General features: G+C 44.2%; 2 protein-coding genes across 2 annotated transcripts in view; one reads left to right on the top strand and one right to left on the bottom strand.

Moving 5' to 3' along the window:
- xrn2 (5'-3' exoribonuclease 2) overlaps positions 1–16,058 on the top strand; it is a 28,986-nt gene extending 12,928 nt beyond the window's left edge. The window contains exons 19-31 of the mRNA XM_057823219.1: positions 3,171–3,278; positions 3,337–3,426; positions 3,490–3,562; positions 4,023–4,106; positions 4,187–4,284; positions 4,344–4,423; positions 4,520–4,576; positions 4,871–4,939; positions 5,013–5,141; positions 7,928–8,049; positions 14,426–14,489; positions 14,922–15,096; positions 15,817–16,058. Of these exons, the coding sequence (XP_057679202.1) occupies positions 3,171–3,278; positions 3,337–3,426; positions 3,490–3,562; positions 4,023–4,106; positions 4,187–4,284; positions 4,344–4,423; positions 4,520–4,576; positions 4,871–4,939; positions 5,013–5,141; positions 7,928–8,049; positions 14,426–14,489; positions 14,922–15,096; positions 15,817–15,876 (1,209 nt within the window). The 3' untranslated portion in view covers positions 15,877–16,058. The remainder of the gene's footprint in view (positions 1–3,170; positions 3,279–3,336; positions 3,427–3,489; positions 3,563–4,022; positions 4,107–4,186; positions 4,285–4,343; positions 4,424–4,519; positions 4,577–4,870; positions 4,940–5,012; positions 5,142–7,927; positions 8,050–14,425; positions 14,490–14,921; positions 15,097–15,816) is intronic.
- On the bottom strand, positions 15,257–18,394 carry LOC130907781 (homeobox protein Nkx-2.4-like). The gene is made up of 2 exons (XM_057823220.1): positions 17,994–18,394; positions 15,257–17,298 (listed from the first exon to the last, which is right to left on the bottom strand). The coding sequence occupies exons 1-2, from the start codon at positions 18,364–18,366 to the stop codon at positions 16,760–16,762; spliced, it is 912 nt and encodes a 303-aa protein (XP_057679203.1). The 5' UTR covers positions 18,367–18,394; the 3' UTR covers positions 15,257–16,759.
- Between the last annotated feature and the right edge of the window lie 1,627 nt (positions 18,395–20,021).

Raw genomic sequence — 20,021 nt, 5'->3', positions numbered from 1 at the left:
ACAAGTAAATCAACTTAAGAATAACAAAATGCACGTTCTGGAGTGGCCAAGTCAAAGTCCAGACATGAACCCTATTGAGATGCTGTGGCATGACCCATGGACAGCGATTCATGCCAGACATCCCGGGAATCTGACTGAACTACTGCGTTTTTTTGGGGTTTTTTTTTTTTTAGAGGAATGCATCAAGATTAGTCCTGATCGATGTGCCAGACTGATCCAGCGTCTGGTTGAAGTTAGTGCTGCCGAAGGGGGGGCACAAAACATTAAGTTGATGGTTCACTTATTTTTCCCTGTTCTGTCATTGTTTGCATACTATCCTCATTAAAATATGAAAACCTATAAATGTTTGGGTGGTTTTAGTTAAAGCTGACACTGCTTTTTTCATCTGTGTGATTTTGACAAAGATCAGATGACATTTTCATTAAAATGTGAAAACCTATAAATGTTTGGGTGGTTTTATTTAAAGCAGACACTGTTTTTTCATCTGTGTGATTTTGACAAAGATCAGATGACTTTTGACGTGAGAAATTCCAAAAGGTTCAGATACTTTTCCGTACCACTGTATTCGCCAAGTGGTTTGATTTACAGAGGCTGAAAAGCACCACGATCCCATCTTGGAACCAAATCCGTATTTGATCAGGACATCCCTATCGGAAACCGAGAACAAACCTTCAATGTAATTATGGTCAAATGGAGTACAATGGGATAAATAGACATCTTTTAACATATTAGAACCGTGCATTCATAATTGTTGTACCGCTGTATTGTGAGATAACAGTAAAGTCATAAGTGGGGCCTCTTTGTTGGAGCGGGCTGGCGCAGGGTGTCCACACGCTTGCCATTCTCCAAAGACTTGTCTCCCCGGGGCCGCTCCAAATCGACGAAAAGGTCTCGGGCAGATGGGACGTGTCTGTCGGGCGCCGCCGCGCATTCACGGTGCCGCCGCCGACGGCGGTGCCGTCACGCACCCGTTGCCACGGTGGAGCGAAGCGGGGACGAGGGCTTTACCCAAAACACTCCGGACGTGATTCACACTTTAGTCCCCAAATCACTTTGGCTCGCGAGGACCTCGTATTTGTTTTATCTCGGTCACGGAGAGCCGTCGCGATTTAGGATTTCCGATTGGACACGCTTCACTTTTCCCGTCACGTGATCACGCTCACAGTTGAACGAACCCTTTCAGGCACCCCTAAGTTGCCGCTTTAGACCGTTAATGCTTTACGAGGCTTAAAGTGTCTCATTTTGGTCATTTACACAAGGTCACTATTAGCAGTGTTTTTCTTTGAATGATACTAGAAGAAATGAAAATGAATATACAGTGGGGCAAGTAAATATTTAGTCAACCACTAATTGTGCAAGTTCTCCCACTAGAAAATATTAGAGAGGCCTGTAATTGTCAACATGAGTAAACCTCAACCATGAGAGACATAATGTGGGGGGAAAAAACAGAAAATCATTGTTTGATTTTTAAAGAATTTATTTGCAAATCATGGTGGAAAATTAAGTATTTGGTCCATCTCAATACTTTGTTATGTACCCTTTGTTGGCAATAACGGAGGCCAAACGTTTTCTGTAACTCTTCACAGGCTTTTCACACACTGTTGCTGGTATTTTGGCCCATTCCTCCATGCAGATCTCCTCTAGAGCAGTGATGTTTTGGGGCTATCGCTGGGCAACACGGAATTTCAACTCCCTCCAAATTTTCACTCAAAATCTCTCGATACATGTCCCCATTCATTCTTTCCTTTACACAGATCAGTCATCCTGGTCCCGTTGCTGAAAAACAGCCCCAAAGCATGATGTTTCCACCCCCATGCTTCACAGTGGGTATGGTGCTCTTCGGATGCAATTCAGTATTCTTTCTCCTCCAAACACGAGAACCTGTGTTTCTACCCAAAAGTTCTATTTTGGTTTCATCTGACCATAACACATTCTCCCAGTCCACTTCTGGATCATCCAAATGCTCTCTAACGAACCGCAGACGGGCCTGGACATGTACTGGCTTCAGCAGGGGGACACGTCTGGCAGTGCAGGATTTGAGTCCCTGGCGGCGCATTGTGTTACTGATAGTAGCCTTTGTTACTGTGGCCCCAGCTCTCTGTAGGTCATTCACTAGGTCCCCCCGTGTGGTTCTGGGATTTTTGCTCACCATTCTTATCATTTTGACGCGACGGGGTGAGATCTTGTGTGGAGCCCCAGATCGAGGGAGATAATCAGTGGTCTTGTATGTCTTCCATTTTCTAATAATTGCTCCCACAGTTGATTTCTTTACTCCAAGCATTTTACCTATTGCAGAGTCAGTCTTCCCAGCCTGTTGCAGGTCTACAATTTGGTCTTGGCCATAGTGGAGTTAAAACAGGTGCCATTAATACAGGTAACGAGTGGAGCCTCGTTAGACCTCGTTAGAAGAAGTTAGACCTCTTTGACAGCCAGAAATCTTGCTTGTTTGTAGGTGACCAAATACTTATTTTCCACTCTAATTTGGAAATAAATTCTTTAAAAATCAAACAATGGGATTTTCTGGGGTTTTTTTTCTTTTTTTTTTCGACATTCTGTCTCTCGTGGTTGGGGTTTACCCAGGTTGACAATTACAAGCCTCTCTAATCTTTTCAAGTAGGTGAACTTGCACAATTGGTGGTTGGCTAGATACTTACTTGTCCCACTGTACACTGGTTATGGCCCCAAGTAACACTCTAAAGTTGATTATAGAGTTTTCATAGTATTCAACTTATGGCATGCCAGTGACAACAACAGACATCCTATTCACTTAAACTGCGAGGACTGGCTTTGAATGTTCATGTTTGAGCGCCATTGACAGCGCTAGACGTCCGATCTGTTTTAACTGGGAGAGGCGAATAAATCGAGGAAACCCTCAAAACAAATTCCCCGTTCACTATTGACTTTTACGTCGGTCCAAAATTTACGGTTCCCCGCGAAAAATGTATTGTGGAGTGTTCTCGGTCAACGGCAGCCAATGAGTTCACATATTGTAATGGAAACTGTTGGTGGAGTGGCAAATTTTGCCTAATTAGGACGGGAGTCAATGAATTAAATGGGCTTAAAATGGAAGTACGGTAACTAAAGGAGTGTGGAGTTTAAATGCCAGAGTTGGACTTTTAATCTGTTGGGAAAGGGCAAAAAATTGGACATTGCGTTTTGTGTGTTGGCAGGGCTGCGCTTCGTGGAAGTGGTACTTCCCCTTTCACTACGCCCCCTTCGCCTCCGACTTCAAGGACATCGGAGGCATGTTCTCCGACTTTGAGAGAGGAACGAAACCGGTAAGTCTTTTGACGGGGCCCGCGCCGAGCCGGCGTTGACTCCTCGTCGTCCTCGCAGTTCAAGCCCCTCGAGCAGCTGATGGGAGTGTTTCCCGCCGCCAGCGGCAACTTCCTGCCCGAGACGTGGCGGAACCTGATGACCAGTCCGGTAAGCCGGCGGCACGTTTGCCCGGGCGCTCGACCCCAAAATGACAAATGCCTTGTGACGCAGGACTCTTCCATTATCGACTTCTACCCCAACGACTTTGCGATAGACCTGAATGGGAAAAAGTACGCCTGGCAAGGTGAGATGTCGGTAGATGTCTTGTCGGTAGGAATTGACTCAGCCGCGATCATAGTATCGTAGTCAGTTTAGAGCGGTGTGTACAGAATGGCATCCTTTTATTTTTGGCGTCGGCATTGTAAAACCAGAGATTTTTTATGTGTGTGACCTCGTGCGTGTACCACTGAACTTACTGAACCAAAACCAGCAGGAAATGAAAACGAAATGACCCGCAAGTAACCCAAAATGACAAGGAAGGGACCCAAAATTGGCTTCTATTGACAACGATAGACGCCCAGTTCACTTAAATTGGAAAGAGGTTGTCCAAATACTTTTTTTGAACCAAGTAAATATGCTTTTTAATTTGTTTCCTTGGGATGAGTATAGTGTTAAATAGAGAAAAAAGTGACAATAATCCAAATCAGAACATATGGAATATAAAAGGGGAAATAAATCATACTTTCTCTGTTCCCTTTTGAAAGGTGTGGCCTTGTTGCCGTTTGTGGACGAACGGCGTCTGCGGGCGGCGCTCGCCGAGGTCTATCCGGACCTGACGGACGATGAAGGTCAGTTGAAGCTCGGGCGCCATATTTTGGCATCGCGCAATTGTCGGGTCAACATCCCTGTTTTTTGGTTTGCGTTTCAGTGAGGAGAAACAGTCTGGGGAGCGATTTGGTGTTTGTCGGGAAGTCTCACCCCATGTCGGACTTTGTCCGGGAACTCTACCGTGCGGGATCTCAAGAGGTAGCGTTGGCAGATTAGCCGTCCCGCTAACGCAGGGTGACGCGGCGCTTGTCTTTCAGCCTACCGAGGTGCCCGCAGAGCTCTGCCACGGAATCCAAGGTATATTATCTCTCGAAGACCACCCTATCCTACCAGATAAGTAAGGACACGCACCCTCCTGCACGTTTCCCGGTCCGGAGGCGGGCCGTCCTTCCGCCCGGCGCTCTCACCGGCTTTGTGCCTTTTGTCCTTCCAGGACCGTCGCCTCGCCCATCCCCACGTTAAGGGACATCACGCAGAACTGCGCCATCGGGTAAGAACGCTCAGGCCGCGGTCCGCTTTAGACTTTTAACCGGCGCTGTTTTCATCAACGATAACAAATATATTCCGTCGACGAACTTCTTTTCGTGACGATGACCAGACTATATCGAGCTAACGACGTGTTTTGGGAGACTAAAACGTAACGAGATGAATGGCCTCTTTTCGTCCGATGAGGCAAAAATGCGCCGCCGTCGTCGTAGTTTCTCAATGTGTGGATCCCGTTTCCCTCCGATCCCGAAAAGTTTTGGGGAAAAAAAATGTATTTCGAGTTGTGTTATATTTCCAGAGTCAAGTTCAAGGATCCCCAGTTTGCCGAGGGCTTCGTGTTCAAAGCCGTCCTCCTGCCCGGAGCCAAGTCAGTAACCGTTCGAAGCGGTCGTCCGTCGCCGTGGCGGCCGGTCGGTGAAAAGGTCTTACTTTGTCTGCAGGCTTCCCACAAATGTGTTGAAGCCAGAGGACTGGGATAGACGGGAGAACCAACCGTGGAGACCCCAGTTGGGTTTCAACCCCAATAGGCAACAGGCTCACTTGGACCAGTCGGGCTTCAGAGCTCTGGGGTGAGCTTTTTTTTCCCCATTATGTCTGCCACCAAGCATTATTTTCATCGTTGCAATTGATCTCATTTTGATTCATTCCTAAAATAATCTGATATATTTTGATATTTGCTGCGGCTTTGTTTTCTAAAGTATCATCTAAAAAAATGTCAAATAATAACAATACATCAATAATATAGACATTTAAAAATGAATACAAAAGATTATTTACTTTTTTGTACTATTTCATTTTAAAAAAAAAAACAATCATATGCCAACTTTTCTTAAATTTAGTTGAAAAAAATGGGGGGGGGGGAATCAAATACAAGTAGTCCTCGGGCTCTGAACGAATTCCGTTCCTACGCTCGTGACGTCACCCGAATTTCCACGTAAATCGGATTGAACCCTTTAAGTACCCCGAAATCTCAAAATACAGTGCCCTCCATAATTGCATCCCTGGATGTGTAAGATGTGTTTTTTAGCTTCTAATAATTTTTTTATTCAAATAATATGGGACCTTAATGGAAAACAAGAGAAAAATCCAACCTTCAATACAAGTGCATTCATTCAGTGGGGAAAAAATCCCACGTAAAGAAAAACTTATTTGACGTCAAATAATGTGTGTCACAATTATTAGCACCCCTGGTGTTAATACTTCGTACAACCCCCTTTTGCCAACAAAACAAGGTCTGGGGACTGAGATGGCCATGGGAGGAGCTTGATTTTGTGTCTGGTGAACCATTTCTGTGTAGATTTGGCCATATGTGTAGGGTCATTGTCTTGCCGAAAGACCCAGTGACGACCCATCTTCAGCTTTCGGGCAGAGGACAACAGATTTTGATTTCAAATGTCCTGGTATTTCAAAGCATTCATGATGCCATACACCCTAACAAGGTTCCCAGGGCCTTTGGAAGCCAAACAGCCCCACAGCATCACTGACCCACCCCCATACTTCACAGTGGGTATGAGGTGCTTTTCAGCATGCGCATCTTTCGTGGCACGCCAGAGCCACTTAGTGTTTGTTGGCAAAAAGCTCAATCTTGGTGTCATCTGACCAAAGCACACGGTCCCCGTTGAAGCCTGGGACCGTGTGTATTTTTGTGTGAGATTTTTTTCCCCACTGAATGAATGCACTTGTATTTAAGGTTGGATTTTTCTCTTTTTGTCCATTAAGGTCCCATATTATTTGAATTAAACAAAATATTAGAAGCTAAAAAACACATCTTTTTCAGGGGTGCAATTATGGAGGGCACTGTTAACTATCCAAGAATATGTATTATATGCCATTGTACTGTCCTCGCCGAGATTTTTGAGCAATGTCCTAGCTAGTCACCGAGCTAAGCTGTAATAAGCCCCCCCTTCTCTCACTTGGCTCTGCACAGTAACGCCACGGCCAGTAAACCATTTACCAGTGGTTTTGGCACTGAGCAGGTGCCAGGTCGTGCTGAAAAATGAAATCTTCATGTCTGTAAAGCTTTTCAGCAGATGGAAGTATGAAGTGCTCCAAAATCTCCTGATAGCTAGCTGCATTGATAAAACACAGTAGACCAACACCAGCAGCTGACATGGCACCCCAGACCATCACTGACTGTGGATACTTGACACTGGCATTTTGGCGTTTCCTTCTCCTCAGTCTTCCTCCAAACTCTGGCACCTTGATTTCTGAATGACATGCAAAATTTGCTTTCATCTGAAAAAAAATACTTTGGACCACTGAGCAACAGTCCAGTGCTGCTTCTCTGTAGCCCAGGTCAGGCACTTCTGCCGCTGTTTCAGGTTCAAAAGTGGCTTGACCCGGGGAACGCGGCACCTGTAGCCCATTTCCAGCACACGCCTGTGCACGGTGGCTCTGGATGTTTGCACTCCAGATTCAGTCCACTGTTTCTGCTGCCCTTCTCCACAATATTTCTCAGGGTGCGGTCACCACTTCTGGTTGTGCAGCGTTTTCTGCCACACTTTTTCCTTCCCACTGAGGAGCCTTTATACAGCACTCTGGGAACAGATATTCGCTCAGAAATTTCTTTCTGTGTCTTAGCCTCTTGCTTGAGGGTGTCAATGATGGCCTTCTGGACAGCAGTCAGATCGCCAATCATGCCCATGATTGTGGTTTTGAGTCATGAACCAGGCTGGTGGTGGAGTTTATAAAGCCTCAGGAATCTTTTGCAGGGGTTTTGAGTTCATTCGTTGATTCGGATGTTTGGGTTGGTAGCTTCTTTAGAGTACCTTTTCATGATATGCTCATTTTTTGAGATAGGGATTTTTGTTTTTTCTTGACTTTTTTGCCAAAATCATCAATATTAAAACAATAAAAGGCTTGAACTACTTCAGTTGTGTGTAATGAATCTAAAATATATGAAAGTCTAATGTTTATCAGTACATTGCAGAAAATAATGAGCCTTTATCGCAATATGCTAATTTTTTGAGGACCAGTATGTACATGCGTATATATAACAGCTAAAATAAATAGAAAATAATGTTTTTGAATAAAATTGACAAAAAAACAAAGTATTTCAAACATTTAACACAACGCAATTAAGAGAATATTCATTTTTAAGAGCTTCCGAAAAGAGGAATTTTGACATCAATACGGGATAAAACAGAGTTTCCTCAATTTTGTGACGCTGTGTAAAAATGTTTGGCTATTAAGCAGCCGCGCTTGATTATGATCTCCGCTTCCTCCCGCGCACGTCCACATTATCATTAAGAAAGCGGAATAATTGAACATCTGGCGTCCCTCGAAGGTGCCGTGTTTAGAATGGCTGATGAGCGTTTTTTTTTTTTTTTTTTTTTTTCCCTCCCGCCTCCTGCAGCCACTCCCTCAGAAAGGAACATAGCGGAGGAGGCCAATACAGCAACGCCCCACCTCCCGGCAATTACCACAACCAAGGAAACTTCCGCTCCCCCCGCGGCGGTCATCAACACAACTTCCAAAGTAAGACTCTCGTTTCGGGGACGCTTTCCAAAGCCGAGCAAACAAGATTTCTCCGTCAGGCGCGCAGCGCGCACGCTGTGACCTGTTCGCGCCGTTCCCAAATGTTTCCAAAATTGGCACGCCGTGGGTTCTTTTTGGTTTTTGCCCCTAACGCTTTCCAAAACATTTCCAATTTTCAAAATTCTTCTTGTCCTAAAGCGATGGTCCAAGTCACACAAAAGTTTTCAGTCAGTTTTGGCGAAAAGGTACAAGTTGAGGCCAAATTTCCCAAAAACTTCACACACATTCAACGTTTTCATTCGCTCATGCTGATTTTCAACTCGGACCTACAAAAAAAAAAAAAACTCCATTATTGGGCGATATGGCCTTGAGTACTTATCACGGTAAATTTAGTGGATTTACCTCGATAAAGATAAATGATAATAAATTTGCCCAAGCGGACTGTTATATATTTTGAATCTGAATCAATACATGTGATACAAATGAACCATTTCTCGTTGATTTGTTTGCCAGCTTTCTATTGAACGTATTTAACAATTGTACATGCAGTGTAAACATTGAGCATATAAAAATATCTTGAAATCAGTAAGCATTCAATTATGAACATTTAGAACGGCTTGTATGACTTGAACAATGTACAACATTGTAAATATTGCTTTGGCCACTGTGTGACAAAAATGTCATTTTAAGACAAATGACTTACAGCAAGAGGGGCTCGAACAGTGCACTTCAAACAGAGGACCGATTATCAGACAACCTATTGTTAATGGCTGCTGTGAGATGAGTACTACACACAAGTGTTTACTTCAAGGTTTCAGGGGGGTTTTCCCGAGCATTTTCTGAAATACACGCACGCACACACCATACACATATTAAGCTATACTGCTCTCTTATGCCAATGAAACATTTAAGCTTTTATGATGGCAGTAATGACGCAGAATAAAGCAAGCACATACAGAAAAATAGCTGTGGCCATTAAACGGTCATATTATAGACTATACTGTCGGATTATACTTTATGCTGAAAAGAAATACAAAATAACGTGACTTATTGATTGCTAGATGCGGTCCGTGCCCAATCCACTCATGAAGTTCGGCCACTTCGACAAGGTTAGCGCCGCCGTCGGTGGTGGCGACTTCAGGTCCCGCATAGAGAGCATTCGTTGCAGGCCTTGAGCGGTCATTTCACCCATGTGGTCGTCTGTGAAATAGGCTGTATCCAGCACCCGGGGTTCGCAGCTCCCACTTGTTGTCTATGAAATGGACTGTCAAACTGATGTAGGGCTCCATGATTCGTCGTCCTTCTCGAATACAACCGACATCGAGTTATTTCTAGGCAGCGACACCGCACTATGAGCGTCAACTACAGTGGATTGAAAAAGTATCTGAACCTTTTGGAATTTCTCACATGTCTGCATAAAATCGCCATCAAATGTGATCTGATCTTTGTCAAAATCACACAGATGTAAAATACAGTGTCTGCTTTAGCTAAAACCACCCTTATAGGTTTCATGTTTAAATGAGGATGGCATGCAAACAATGACAGTGGGGGGGGGGGGGAATAAGTGAACCCTCTGCCTAAGGAGACTTAAAGAGCATTTGAAACCAATTTGTACTAAACAATTGTAGTCAGGTGTGTGCCCAATCACTGATGAGTGGTTTCAAGCTGCCCTGCCCACTATAAAACACACCTGGTAAGAATTGTCTTGATGAGAAGCATTGTCTGATGTGCATCATGGCTGGGTCAAAAGAGCTGTCTGAAGACCTGTTATCAAGGATTGTTGTTTTGTATAAAGGTGGCAAAGGATACAAAACCATTTCTAAAAGTTTGGATGTTTAACAATCGACAGTCAGAGAAGTTGTCTACAAATGGAGAGAGTTTGGCACTGTTGCTTCTCTCCCAAGAAGTGGCTGTCCACCAAAGATGATGCCAAGAGTTCAGCGCAGAATACTCAGAGGTAAAAAAGTGTCTGCTAAAGACTTACAGAAATCACTGGCACAGTCCGATATCTCTGTGCACACATCAGCTATATGGGCAAGAATGGTGTTCATGAGAGGACTCCACGGAGGAAGCCACTGCTGTCTGAAATAAACATTGTTGCTCGTTTATTGTTCCCAAAAAGGCACTTGGACACTCCACAGACGTTTTGGCAAAATATTTTGTGGACTGATGAAACCAAAGTTGAATTGTTTGGGAGTAACAAACAACATCATGTGTGGAGGAAAAATGGAACAGCTCACCAACATCGACACCTCATCTCCACAGTGAAGCATGATGGCGGGAGCATCATGATTTGGGGCTGTTTTGCTGCCTCGGGACCTGGACCATGGAAGAATGAATTCAAAAGTTTTTCAGGAAAACCTTAGGCCGTCGGTCAGACAGTTGAAGCTAAAAAGAGGATGGATGCTGCAACAAGATAATGATCCAAAACGCAGAAGTAAATCAACTTCAGAATGGTTTCAAAAGAACAAAATACACATTCGGGAGAGGCAAAGTCAAAGTCCAGACTTGAACCTCACCGAGATGCTGTGGCATGACCTAAAGACAGAGATTCATGCCAGACATCCCAGGAATCTGACTGAACTACAGCAGTTCGTAGAGAGGAATGCACCAAGTTTAGTCCTGATCGATGTGCCAGACTGATCTGCAGCAACAGGAAGCGTCTGGTTGAAGTTACTGTTGGCAAAGGGGTGGGCCACAAGACATTAAATGTGTCATTGTTTGCAAACTGTACTATCCTCATTAAAATATGAAAACCTATAAATGTTGGGTGGTTTCAGTTCAAGCAGACACTGGTTCTTCATCTGTGTGATTTTGACAAAGATCAGATCACATTTGATGGGGATTTTATGCAGAAATGTGAGACGTTCCAAAAGGTTCAGATACTTTTTCATTCCACTGTAATGCTGTACTCGAAATGCCTGTGGCCTGGCTACCGCCAGCCCTTTCGCTATTATCCGACTCCATCACGGTCACTTGTAGCGGTAGCGTACCAATTGATAGCAACGCGCTTGTTTGTTTGATTTCCTGATAGTCTCGTGACATCACTCGTAAGGACACTGGCTGTACTTTAAGGGGAATGAACATTGACGAACAACGCGTCGTCAAAGCGGGCTGAAAATAGTTTCTTTTTTTCGTTTCATTAAAAAACGAATTTGCCCACGGGGTCAAAACGCCTTCGGGCATCACAAACCATTTCGGTAACGGTAAATTTTGGCTAAATCGCCCAGCTGTACTTGGACGTCAACTAGTAATCAACATTTCAGTTCACGACAGCCGCATGTCTATTGCGCTCAATAACCCAAACTGCACACCGGAATGGCCCAAAACTGTCCCAAAATCAGTCAATCGGGTGTCCTCAAATGAAGAAATTCCAGGCAACAGAGTTAACAAGAAAGAAAAAATGAAGACGGCAAAAATCTGACCCCACCAGGGAGGGACAGAGCAAAGCATTTTTCCTAAACGGCCGACTCGCGACGTCGCTCGCGATCTAGCGGCGAAGAGCCCGAAAGCCGAGTTAAATTCCCCTTTTGACAAGGCCGGCGGGGGGTCTTTGCGTCCGCCGAGCAGCTGCGCCCAAAACTCTGCCGGTGGCCATTGTGGAGCTAAAGCCACAAACTAACAACTCCGCCCAACCTCTGACCGGCGGCGAGGCGCTTTATTTCAAGTCGTCGACAATTTATATATAAGTTCCATCCGTTTTTTTATGAACTTTTTGCGTTTACTTGTATTTTTAAAATCTTATTTGTTACATTTCTTTATTTAGTATTAATACTATTTTGATTTCCTTGTTACAATGTTTTATATCTGGGGTGTCAAACGTGCCCTCCCCTGGCTTCCTGGCTTTGAGTTGCTTTATCTAGATTTGTTGAATGTAAATGAAGTCATCGAGAAGCAAAGATTGTTTTGACTGAAATCAAAACAATTTTACCATTGGACTCACTCCATTATAATTGGTAATTCTGTCACTTTACAAAGTTAGATGACCCAAACTTTATTTTACAAGCAAAGCAGTGAAAGATTTTCTGCCGGCTGTTTTGGTTTGAGCCGAGTCAAATAGTCGTCACGCCAATGCAAAAGAGGCGTTTAGGCTTCTTCTAATCCGTCGTCGGCGTAATCCTTTTGTCGGCCATTGTGCGCTCCGGGATGGCGGCTAATTAAAGAGATTGACAGGTGTCCACTTGTAGCCGTCTCTCTTTTCAGTTGCGTCTAATTGCCGGCCGACTGGGTGGTCCGCCGCGGCTCATCAAAGTCGGCCACAATAACTCCAATCTCCTGCGCTCGGACCAATATTTCCTACTTGACCTCCTATTCAAATGCTTTTGCCTTTTTCCAAAGAGGCAACAGTATAACGACGGGGCTGGATTTCACTTAATTCACACTTCTTTTTTTTTTTTAAATCCGATTTTAACGATTCAATGCCAGTTTGGCTTTTTGTTTCTGTTTCACTTGAATTCCCTCCCGCAGAGGTCATCGAAAGTCGCCCGTTTTGATTTGCGGCCACCGTTTCGTACTCTGACGCGAAAATCATGACCCAAAAAAAAACAATTTTATTGTATAACGAAATATGATAAATTTGAAGTAAAAAAATTAGAAATTTGTAAAAGTTAAAACAGCTTATTTTGATATTTTACCCATCGACACAGAATTTAAATGGACATACACTACCGTGCAAAAGACCCCAGACTTTTGAACCGTAGTGTACCTAATGAAAAATCCAATATGATACAGTCACTTAGGCCCCAAACTTTTGAACAGTAACGTATGATTTTTTAATTTTATTTTGTAAAAATGTTATAAAGAACAAACTGAATATTTGGTTTTATTTTGTCCATTTTTTATCTCTGTATTTCTCATTTTATAATTGTCCAAAAAATGAAAGTATTATTGCAACACTCCTTTGTGACCTTTGACCTCATGACCCCAAAATGGAAGCCTTTTTTGTTTGACACGACAAGCATATCTGCAACCTGAAAATCAACAGGAAGTGACACGATATCAACAGGAAATGCCTCCAAATGGACCCGATAGAGCAGATGTCTGAATCTATGGCTCGCGAGCCGGATCCGGCTCTTTTGACGGCTGCATTTGGCTCGCAGACAAATCTTTAATTTTTTTTTTTTTTTTTTTTTTTTAAACGTTTCGTTATACTCCTATGCGCATTGCGCGAGACGGCCACGGTCATACGCTGGTGTTGTGCAGTAATAAGCAGACGTGACTTTTGCGCCGCACGTTAACTTTTTAATGCTCCGACAACACTCCCGCAGTTCGCACTAGATGTCATCAAATAGCAACCTAGATGTGCTACGTTACACCCCCAAGTCCCATGCCATTGGCTGCGTGGATTGCATAGGCCACGCAGTTGAGGCAGAGACACTGTTCAAGTGGGTTTGCCGTATTTTGCTGTCGAAAATAGCGGCATAGTCCGCGTGTGTGTGAGATGAGGAAATAAACGTTCCTCGTTTTCAGGTTCGTTTTCCGCGTTGTCATTTAATTTTAGAAACCCTTTTGAGAAGATGGCAAAAAGGAAAAAAAGACCAGGAGTATCGTACTTTTCAACAAGAGATAAGGACATAAATGCGGCACTTTTTTTTTTCTCTCGCTTTGGATGAGTCAACAGACGTAAGCTATTTATCCCAGTTTGGCGTGATTGCAGGGTTTTGACTATGAAAGGGACAGACGGCAAGAGGGGAGGGTTTATTCAAGTCCTTCACTGAGTTCGCTAAAGAAAAAAAATCGACTTATTTTGGTGTGCACCGTGCATAAGTATCAACCAGACTACAAAGCCATCAGCAATACCACACAGCACCAGAAGTCGCATTAATAGTAAGAAATCCTCATCATTGATTGGCAACAGCATATCTATGTTAATAAAAAGAATTCTGAAAGTGTTGAAATGACACAAAATGCACACATGACTTGTATTTTTAAACATATTGTATGGCTCTCAGGGAATTATATTTTAAAATACGTGGTGTTCTTGGCTGTCTCAGCCGAAAAGGTTCCCGACTCCTGCGATAGAGCAATTGTCACAAATTGCAATTTCTACTTCATAAACAAGTGATTAAGGAAGTATGAAAACAATCGTCGAGGTCCACGGACGGCGCCTGCCCGTCCGCCCGCCCGCCTTGTATTTCTTGGCGCGCAGGTGGAGGGGCTCAACGGACGGGCAGCTGGTCATCGCCACGGCAACGGTGGAAGCCTTTGGCTACTATCTCAAGTGGGTCTTTGTGAATAGAAGCGAAGCACTCGAGGAGGCGGCCTCAATGGTGTTTTTCATTCGCCCGACAAAAACACGCAGCGGCGGCCCCTCCGACAGACTGTAAGAGGAGAGAACCTGTTGTGACGCGGCTTTTTTTGTTGTTGTCGTGCGCAGATTCCCGATCCGCCGGCCCGACGGGAACGCCGTCGTCCTTCCGGCCTCAGCCTCACTTTCCACGGTGAGTCCGATATAGTGACCGGTCGGTCACTATGACGGCGATAGATGTCCAATCCACCCGACCGTTGTGTTCGTTGTCAATATTTTTTTTTTATTTTCCTTTTTTTCTTTTAAACATTTTTTTTTAATTGAAATCTCATTTTTTTAATATATATGAACCACCAAATGAAAAAATAAGACTGTAAATATTCAACTTTGTCAGTTATTCAACTTTTTCAGTCTATCACCATCAATGGCAGTCAATCAGTTGTTTGTAAAAAGGAAGTTTTTTTAAAAAAATGACATGCCTCCAAAATGTAATAACATTTTAGCGTGTGGTCTCACATATTTGTTGTTCAGCTTCTGCAGATTTTTGGGTGATGGGATGATTGTTCTTTGAGTTTGGCCTCCATGATGGTGACCCTGACTTTTAACTCGATGACTGTTTATGCAGACAACAATTGCAGCATCAGCAGTCGCCGTATCGCGGCGGTCACGGCTGGGACCGAGCCCAGCCGTCGCAGCGGGGGGCGTACCAACACAACGCCGGTCGCGGCGGCGGGGGCTACCGGCAGCACTTCGACCAACACCGAAGCGACTGGCGTGGCGAACGCGGCCAGCAGTACCAGGTACCCAAAATAAAAAATGGGCCTCGACTTGTATTGAGGATCATTGCAATAACCGTAATCCCACCTAGGTTTTTTTAAAATGATCTTGGCACCAATCTCTTCCAACATTTTACACAAATGTTCCAAAAATTCAGGCGTGACAGGGTTGTATTTTTTTATTATTAGTCCCAAAATTCAGTTCCTCTACCCAATTTTTTTTCATGAACTTACATAATTAAAACCCGCCCAAAAAAGTCTGTTCACTATTGACTTGCATCTCAAAGCAAAACATTTTTTGGGATGCAAGGTAAAGCCCCATTCATTTCCAGTTTTCAAAAATGTAGCTTTTATTTTTGCAAGGCCAAAAATTCATCATCTGTGACAAAGAGTTGACCAATAAGTCACTACTGGCATTCCATTTTGGAGTCCTAACAGTGCGTTATGACTAAAACATTTGTGCATGCATGTAGAAAATACATTGGTATTTGCGCATGTAGATTGAGCCTAAAATAGAAAGTCTGGGATATCCTCCCTCATTTTATGTATTCCTTGTTCAAAATAAAAAGTTTGACTATACATAACTTTCAAAATACATATTTTGGTTGAAATTGAGGCCAGAAATGATCAATTTGCCAAAATTGAACGTCATGTTGGAGAGGACTTTTTATTGAACTAAAACGTACTTTCAGGATAAAATGCTGCTCTAAAGCTGATCATTTTTCATCTCTCTTATGTTTTTAGAGCCACAACAGAGGCGGTTATCCGGCGCCACCGCCGTCCAGAAGATACACCTGGAAGTGAACGTCCTGTTTTTTTTTTGTTTGTTTTTTTTTAATTCTCGTGTTGTCGCATGAATTTTTTTTTTTTTTTAAACTTTGATTCAAAAAAACAATTTTGTCCAATGAAAATTTTAATCGGTCAATGTTGTATCTGTGAGATTCACCGTCTTTTACCAACTTGTCCAAATAAAAGAACAAGCCATGTGATTTTATTTTATTAATTTCATCCTGTGTGAGTATAAAAGCTCCAGATGTTTTAACAAGATCGTCTCAACTATTTATACGAGTACAGGCGTCCAAATGTCCATCGCCGTCCATGGCAACCAATGAGTTGAAAATCAAAGGCGCACCCTAGCTCCCACCAATCGGTTTATTGTGACTAGATGTCCGAGCCATATGAGCCAGGAGGGTGCTGGTGGTGGCAGCGAATGAACCCGTGATCAGATGCTTTGACGGGAGTAAAACTGGTGAAATGCATTTGAATGTCAATGCGTCGTCGCCCCTCCCAACACGGCCTCAGGGCGACCATATTGCTAAAGATCTTTTCACGCTTCAATTGAAATGAGTTTATCGCCGGTCATTTGAACGTTTGTTCATTTCCCGCCATCCCTCCCAGTTCAGATGGATTGGCCTTCAACGAGTTGTTCTTCCTCTGGCCAAGGTGCGCCCCGTCTTCCAATGAGTTGATCACTAGCCGACGTTCCATTTGAACTAGCGGGTCTACAGTTCATGATTAGACGTCCAGTGCCGTCGAGGACGGCCAATGTGAGGATGAGGTGTGACGAGCGTCAAAAAAAATCAAGCTGAAATCACGGCGAGAGTATGACATTTTCCCCATTTTGAAGAAAGAAAAAAAAAAAAACGTCCTTAATCCGAACGAATCACGTGATCGGGCCGCTTCCGGCCTACCAAGTTCTCCCGTAGAGCAAAGCGGAGCCCGTCGAGGAAGCGAACGCGCCGCCGCCGGTGTAGTCGAGTAGCGCCTCGTCGGGCCGCTCCGGTGCCGGCTCGGAGTCTCGCCTACTCGGCCTGGCGGCCTTGGCTAACGTCGGAGGAGCCTGGGACGACGAAGTGCGGCCGGGGCCGGCCTGTCTTTGGCCTCCGTCGTTGTCGTCGTCGTCGCCGTCGCCGTCGCCGTCGTCGTTTCCTCCGCCTCCGCCGGCCGCCTTGTCCTTGACTTGCCGCTTGAGCTTGTAGCGGTGGTTCTGGAACCAAATTTTCACTTGGTTGGGGGTGAGGTGAATGAGAGCGGCCAGGTGCTCCCTCTCCGGGGCCGACAGATACTTTTGCTGCTTGAAGCGGCGCTCCAGCTCCAGCACTTGGGCCTGCGAGAAGAGGACGCGCCGCTTCCGCCGAGGCGGGGCCGACCACGCCGACTTGCCGCCGTCCGAGGCCGTCGTCCCGCCGCCGCCGCCGCCGCCGCAGGAGCCCACCAACCGGGAGACTGCGTGCGCGAACAAGTTATTTCAGTTGCAACAATGTCCGGCGTGCATGGCTGCCGCTATGGCCTTTTAAATATTTGTAACTATTTTCACTCATTTATGCAGTTTTGAATTGTCTCATGTGCGAAGATGCACTTTGACATTTCTGCACAACTAAAAATACAAAACGGCCATAATCTTTGTGCTCTCAATTTGAATTTTCAAGAAAATGAATATCGTGCTAATAATTGCATCCAAAAATAATATTAAATTGGCCTTCTAGAAAATCAAATTTCATCCGTCACAGCTTGATTTAAAATATTATGACCTTGACTTAGGACAAAAAAACTGCTTAGGAAGAAATGAAAAAAGATCAAGAAATGACCATCTTTTTTCTGCTTTTGTTGCCTTTGACGAAAGTAAACGAAATATCAATATTTTCTATGAGTGTGATGAGCAAAATTTCATACTTAAACATGTCTGTAATAATAAGCTATGATCAGTGCTACCGCAATTTTTTTTAATTCACAAAAAAAAAAAAAAAAAACGTATTCAATGTGCCTTAAAATGGAAACTAGTTTACCAAAGTTAAACTAGTTCAACTTCCTCAAATTTGAGGGAACAAATGCAGCCAAATGTGTCTTGCCTCTGTTTCTTTAAATAGTTGTTTAATACGGGGAAAAGTGGATTGGAAATATTAAAAAAGTGATGAACTAACTTGGCGCGTATCTTGTTTCGGGCACGCTGTACCAGGCCGCCCTGGTGCCGTCCTGGTAGGCCGTCATCTCGGCGGCGGCGCCGCCTCCGCAGAACCCCCCGCTGAGAGAGCCCGAAAAGTGCTGCACGTTGTAGGCTGCGGCGCCGGAAGACCCGGCGGCGGCGGCGGCCAGTTGCAGTTGCTGTTGCGGCGGGTGCTGGTGCCGCTGCTGCTGCTGCTGCTGATGATGATGATGTTGATGATGCTGCTGGTAGCGGTACAGGGTACCTGCAGGGCCCGGCTCGAACCTGCGGTACACGTCCTCCATTGGGCCGTGCAGGATGTCGGTGACGGAGAAGGGGGTGCGAGAGTGTCTGCTGGGGCTTACGGACATGCTGGACCCCCCCTTCCCTTCCCTTCCCTTCCCTTCCCGTCACCGCTCCTTCGCGATTAGGCCGCCGCCGCCGTGAACGACGTGTATCTCACCCGTGGGAAAGCAGAGGGCGGGGCGGGGCCAGGAAAAGCGGTTGACAGTTTTGACGTCAACTAACTTTTAAAATGACAGGTGACTGCGATGGAGAAACCCTGGCTGTATGAATGTTTCCAGAAGGTTCCTCGAGTTCCAACATCCGATTCGTGGCAGTCGGGCAGCAATTCCCCCCCTGAAATCTAATGGTTAGAAACCATTGGCTGCATGGTGTTGACGGTAATAAAAATCCAATCCAATTGGACTACTTTTTTTGTTATTATTTATTTACATTTTACCCAAAAAACTAAAACAACTGGAAACACTGTATAGGCTAAATGTATTATGTTTTTTTTTTAACTCCTTAGCTGTCGTTGACCGTTTATTCTAATGATAAACATATTGGTCTGAGGGTGTATTTTGGCCAACAAAATGGATTTTTAGCTCTTGGCTGACATTGACGGCGCCTATTCATTTGAAGTGGTAGGGCTGGAACGTTCGTTCATTCGCGGTCACCCGTGCACTTCAAAAGGATTGGAGTGACAAACTCCTTTTAAATCACAGCGGAAGGAAGAAAAGAACCCCATGATTGGACATCTATCATTGTCAGTGGCACTGACAGAATTAATCATCTTATAAATTGCACGTCTTCAGCTAAAATAATAACCCCAAAGGCATAAGAGTAAATAACGTGAGCTGATCATCGTAAAAATAATGAGTAACTATCAAACTAGCCTTTGTGCTTTAAGCATCCATATATGTTAAATGTGTCGTGTCATCGAATCCACTTTTAGCCACCGTTTTAACTTGGTGGCTGCCAATGACCGACCGCGGTGGGCGTCACATTGGACGATAATGGCAACACCATCAAGCCTCGGCTTCCACCTGCCGTCAGCTTGATGAACTGCATCAGCAATGATGACCAGAATCACCATGTACAGTATGCATTATTTACTTAAGGGTGTTTTGATTGATTGACTTATAAACACAGAAAAACGAACATAGCATAGTAAGACGTTTTTCCCGTGTAGACATGTTTTTTTTTTTAAATTACCATGTATAGTCGTTGTTAACCAAAAAAATGACTATGCACAAACGTTAAAAAAAAAAAAAAATCTATATAATAAGGCGTTATTTCCATAATTTGTTTTCATTTTTGATACAAAAAAAACCAATGCGATTTTTAGGTAAGGTGTTTTTTTGTGCTTTTTTTAAAACCATCACTGAATCACTGAATGTTTTCATAATTGACCAATGAGATGAAAAAATGAGATGATGGAACATTCAAGTCCTAACGATGTCTTCTTTTCTTGTTTGTCTCACAGATCGCATCAAGGACGTCTTGCTGACTGCAGGGTGCATGGGAGGGAGGGAGGGGGGTTCTTTCAGCGGGGTTGATGTTACTGACCCCCCGCCGTCACCGTGCACAACCGAAGCCTGACATGAAAATAAATAAGAGCACGCCGATATGGCCTTCCGTCTTTCTTCCAGAAACGTATTTGACAAGAAATATATTGTTCCCCACCATTTCATTTTAAGCCTGTTATTGAACTTATTGACTGCCAATGACGGCACCGGACGTC

Source organism: Corythoichthys intestinalis, chromosome 19, assembly GCF_030265065.1.
Source record: "Corythoichthys intestinalis isolate RoL2023-P3 chromosome 19, ASM3026506v1, whole genome shotgun sequence".
Classification (NCBI taxonomy): Eukaryota; Metazoa; Chordata; class Actinopteri; order Syngnathiformes; family Syngnathidae; genus Corythoichthys; species Corythoichthys intestinalis.
This window is presented reverse-complemented; position numbering and strand designations above follow the sequence as displayed.